This window comes from Cherax quadricarinatus, chromosome 50 (assembly GCF_038502225.1).
Source record: "Cherax quadricarinatus isolate ZL_2023a chromosome 50, ASM3850222v1, whole genome shotgun sequence".
In the NCBI taxonomy this organism is placed as follows: Eukaryota; Metazoa; Arthropoda; class Malacostraca; order Decapoda; family Parastacidae; genus Cherax; species Cherax quadricarinatus.
The window spans coordinates 19,261,127-19,266,126 of record NC_091341.1 but is presented as its reverse complement, the minus strand read 5'-3'; the positions used below and the strand labels follow the sequence as shown (position 1 = coordinate 19,266,126).

Sequence of the window (5,000 nt, the reverse complement as noted above, 5' to 3'; positions counted from 1 at the left end):
AACACAACGAAATATGTTTTTTTCGTTAGGTTCAGAATGATTTTGGCGAAATTATTGCATACACAAATTTTCAATTGTCCTATATGGCAAGATGAGCGTTGCTATTTAAGCCAAGATCGCAAGTTCTGCCTATTCGGCACGACATTATATATATATTTATATATATATATATATATTTATATATATATATATATATATATATATATATATATATATATATATATATATATATATAAAATTATTGCAGCTGCCGTCTAAATCTTTTGGTGCCAGCACACCATAAATTATAACTTTCCTTTTTTCCTTCCTTCCTCGCTGCCAGCCTCAGAATGACCTTTTGGTCAAAGTTTCGTGTAAATTTTTAAACCTCATTCCTTCCTGTGAGCCGCCCCGTACTGGCTTGCTCTCGCACTCACTCATTTAAACACTGGTCTCGTGAGAAGCGTGTTCCAGGCCACAGACTCTTCCAGCTTGCTGTATAAATATAAATCCATACAATGCTCTTTCACTAGCATTAAACTCCCTTACTATTAAAATTCCTTACCTCCTATACGTTTATGTATTTAATAGTTTACTGGAAAAGTATGGCGATACCGATAGTATGTAAATAAACACTTGCACAGTCTAAGACACTTACTGAGGAAACGTTTCGTCATAAGTGGCTTCTTCGGTCCTGGAAAAGCCACTTATGGCGAAACGTTTCTTCAATAAATGCCATGAACTGTCCTTATGTCTTTATCTACATATTCAGTGAATGACTGTAAATGTGTTTCCTTCGTTAGAGACGGTATGTGCGGTAAAATAAAAAGTTTGTCTAATTGTAAAATCTTCCAACTTGCTTATTTTATTACTCACATAAATACCTACGGGCACTGGTACCAACCTAAATAGATAATCTACTGATCTATGCCAGTGTACCTTTCACTCTTGCCCCTCCCTCCCTCAAGCTTTATCACTCAACCTTCTCTTGTTTCCTACCCCATCTTCCTTCCCTCGTTTCATGCCCCATCTTCCTTCCCTCGTCTGCTACCCCATCTTCCTTCCCTCCCTCCCCATCATCTTACCTCCCTCACTCTTCCCCTCCGTCCGTCTCTCTCTCCCCAACTGAAATAACCTAAATGTCAAATGCAATAAATTATCACTAGATAAAACAAACATTCAAATTAGCATGCCTGATGGACTACAGTTTCCTATCACGCCAGCAGATACTCAATCACTGAGCGGCTCTTCAAATACGCTAGGTCAAAAAGTAGGCTAACGCCTGCCTCAGCAGACATTCCCCCCCCCCCCCACACACACACGCACGCACATAAAATGCCCCAACATCTTCCTTTCAAGTGGCGTAATAAAATAGTTTTCCTGATCAGTAAACACTTTCCAAAGCACAACAAACCGTAAAGGAAAACAGGTTTATTACTTTGCATATATGGAGTGCTAAACGCGTGTGTCATTCAGGGTGAAGAACGCTTGATTCTGTTGCTAATCTTGAGAAAGAAACACGACTTGTGCAGTCAGGCTTCCCCACCAAATAAAAGATAGAAAGACAATGTATCCTTGAGACATAGTAGTCCCAAGGCTACACTGGCATGGCAGATCCCCGGCACGGGAAAAAACGTTGGGCATGTTTCCTTAAATCTGCTGCCCCTGTTCACCTAGCAGTAAATAGGTACCTAGGTGGTAGTCTGTTAGTCGACTGTTGTGGGTCGTAGCCCACAACTGAGCTAAGGTAGGATAACAACTATTAGTCTGTAAAACTGACGTGCAAAAAATAAAAAGTGGTTTCACCCTATTTTAGAGACCAGATGAGGAAGTTACACAATATGGAGAATGTGTACACATTAGATCGCGGTCATACAAGATTAGATAGCCTAAACCAGGGGTTCTTACCAGAGAGGGATTTTAAGGTGTTTCAGGGGGAATTGGGAATACTACTCAAGTGTGATGTCCTCTACATTATGTACAAACTTTAGAACTGTAGTTTTTTTTTTAATTTAATATGTGACATTCAATAGTTTATTGAATGTCATAGATTAAATTTAAAATAAGGATAAATATTTCATTTTTTATCTGACTTATTCTTGCTTTTTATTCACAGAATTTGGGGCCCATCATTTCAAAACAAGAGGGTACGATGATTCATATATTCAATATGGTTACACATCCATAATCATCAACGGAGGTCTCAATGTGGTATTGTAGCAAAGTTTCGTCAAGTCATTCTGTGAAACAAAGTCGAAACAACATTTATAAAATGTTCATCCTCAACATAAGGAAAAAAATAAAAGCTGTTTTGAACGTCTCTGGAATGCTCTTAAAAAGATGAAGCTGGATTCAACAGGTGAATTTTGTCAAAGGAGGAGCTCTCAACTCAGGATTTTTCAAGCAGTTATGAATTGACATGGATGCATACAAATATTCGATGGCATTAAGACGAAGTGTAACTGAGCGAGTATCTGAGCTTAGAGATGAGTTCAAATTTTTTGAAGTTCAGGATAAGATGAAATATTTTGCCTGGCTGTATGATGAGGAATGGATCATTCTATTTGGTTGACATTTTTGAGCAGCTGAATAAACTGAATCTTCAGATGCAAGGAAGGAATACAAACAAAATTCACAGATTCCTTGGAAGCTTTCATGAGCAAGCTGGAAAACTGGAAGAGAAAGGTCAAGATCAAAGACGTTGCAATGTTTGAGAATCTATAATTAATTCTTGTTGCTGGTGGTGAAGACCAAGTGTTTCCAGAATTTGCAAAAAATGAAATCTTGCAACATTTGAGAGAAAATGAATTCAGCCGCTATTTTCCTGAACTTAGTGAGGAGGAGTTGGATTTTGTGCGAAATCTATTTAAATTGTCAGATGAAAAAAGTTCCTGACTGTCAAGATGAATTTCTTGCGCTGAAGGCTGATTCAGGAGCAAGAGAAAATCAATCACCGAATTCTGGCCCTTGATGTCCGATTCCTACCCAAAAGTGGCAGAAAGAGCTATCCATGCATTGCGTCCATTTGTGTCGACATATCTTTGTGAGTTAGGCTTTTCAACTCTGCTGCAAATGAAAACAAAACAACGAAGTAGATTGGAAATTAAAAATGAGCTGCGTTGTACCCTTTCAAGCACTTCGCGTATCCAAGAATTGGTGGAAAAAACAATCACAGATTTCTCATTGACTGTAATCTTCATCAGAATAAAATGAATTACAATACCCTGGCATTCTACTGAACTTTTTATTCAATGAGGTATGCTTCAGTAACTTTAGTCTGTTAAGTAATTAGTTATGATTATAAAATACTTTTTATTAAAATCCATCAACATTTTCTACTATTAAATTTGTAAAACGCCACTATAAAAATAATCCGAGTAAATGTGTATGTACTACTAAAGAAAAAAATAAAGATTTTCAATATTACATGCATATTATCTGGAATGCACCCTGTGAGTCATGCAATCTTGGGAAGGGGAGGGGTATGACATTCTGATATACGTTGAAAAAGAGTGAATCGGGAAGAAAAAAAAAAAAGGGGAGGGGGTTGATAATCATCGGCCTAAACACTCAGTGAACTGAGTCATCAATGCCTACTCAGTTTCACTTTCTCGCGCGTGCGTGCGTGTGCGTGTGTGCGTGTGTGTGTGTGTGTGTGTGTGTGTGTGTGTGTGTGTGTGTGTGTGTGTGTGTGTGTGTGTACACTCGCCTATTTGTGTGTAAATGAAGCCTGTTAACCGGTCTGTACTCTGGCATGAGTACTGACCTCTTTTGTCTCAAGATGGCAGGTAAATCCTAAAAATTTCTACTTATATTCAATATTCTCGTTCCTCTGCTTCCTTGCATCTATCCTAATGGTTCTTATTTCTAACTGATGATCCCTGGTCCGAAACTGGGTTGCAGAGGAGACGATCCACATAAGCATTAACAATATAACTATAGTATATATACAAACGTATACTCCTAGCTCTAGTTAGGAAACAGAACAAAAATAATTATTATAATAATGGGGAGCGCTAAACCCGTAGGGATTATACAGCGCCTGTGGGAAGGGGGGGGGGGGATGGATGGTATTCTGACTCAATTCGGGGAATTGGCGCAGATTCAATTCCCTATATCAAGAGCCCTTCACCAACTCAAGGAACCTCCCTTGAGGGAAGAACAAAAATAAGAAGCAGCAATCTCGTGATAACTCTGGGTATGTGGTTACCTGCGCAGCCATGTAATGGTTAAATATTACATAGGTGTGAGTCACACACAGGTGGGCAAGTAAATGCTTCCCCCATCACCTGCACATATTCTCACCTTCTAATTATTATATTTAGGGAGAAGCGCTATACCCATAGGGGTAATATGGCACCTGGGAAATGGAAAGTAACCGGGATGTGATCGAAGGGGAGAATAGGCCCAATTTCTTGGATTAAAAACCCCTCACCATCATTAAGGAACCTCTTGAGGGGGCCCCTCACTAAAGTACTCATATTTAGGCTCAATTCTTAATTTACCAGGATTCATTAAAACGGTTCATTCCTACAGTACTTCTCCAATTCCTATACTGTGGCTCGGAACACAATAATTTAGGTAGGCAAGATAAAGGGCATAAAATATTTCTTCCGTGATTTTTAAAGGCAGCAGTATTTAACCTTTCTGGCACTGTTACACCTTAAGTTCGCTAACATAACCATGCTTACTCCCTTCCTTTTAAATTAATAACAATAATAAAGTGCCGCAGTTACCCTCCGAAAGAGACAGAATTACTCCAAGCAAGCAGTTACCCAGACATTAAACAGTACCGTATTATAAACACTGGTTTCCGCTGAACTCTTAGGGAATGTTTTGCAATTTCCCATCAATACACTCGGTAAATGTATACCATACCATTTGATCCGTGTTCTCCTTTCTAGCTTCTACTTCACGTTAGGAGTAACTTACTACACTCATTTATTAAGGCTAAAACATCCTCTATCTACAGTCCACAGTGATTAGCCCAGTTACATCTGCTACTGGTTTTGGGTATCATT

General features: G+C 38.7%; 2 protein-coding genes across 10 annotated transcripts in view; one reads left to right on the top strand and one right to left on the bottom strand.

The window, feature by feature from the left end:
- LOC128695389 (phosphatidylinositol 4,5-bisphosphate 5-phosphatase A) overlaps positions 1 to 3,369 on the top strand; it is a 127,397-nt gene extending 124,028 nt beyond the window's left edge. For 4 of the 7 annotated variants that reach the window (XM_053785950.2, XM_053785948.2, XM_053785945.2 and 1 more), the window contains exon 11: positions 2,096 to 3,367. In XM_053785950.2, the coding sequence (XP_053641925.2) occupies positions 2,096 to 2,199 (104 nt within the window). In that variant the 3' untranslated portion in view covers positions 2,200 to 3,367. Of the gene's footprint in view, positions 1 to 2,095 lie in introns of all 7 variants that reach the window. The other 3 variants (XM_053785949.2, XM_053785946.2, XM_070095473.1) reach the window with 2 other exon arrangements.
- GlcT (ceramide glucosyltransferase) overlaps positions 1 to 5,000 on the bottom strand; it is a 128,202-nt gene that overhangs the window by 86,982 nt on the left and 36,220 nt on the right. The gene's annotated exons all lie outside the window — the stretch shown is intronic.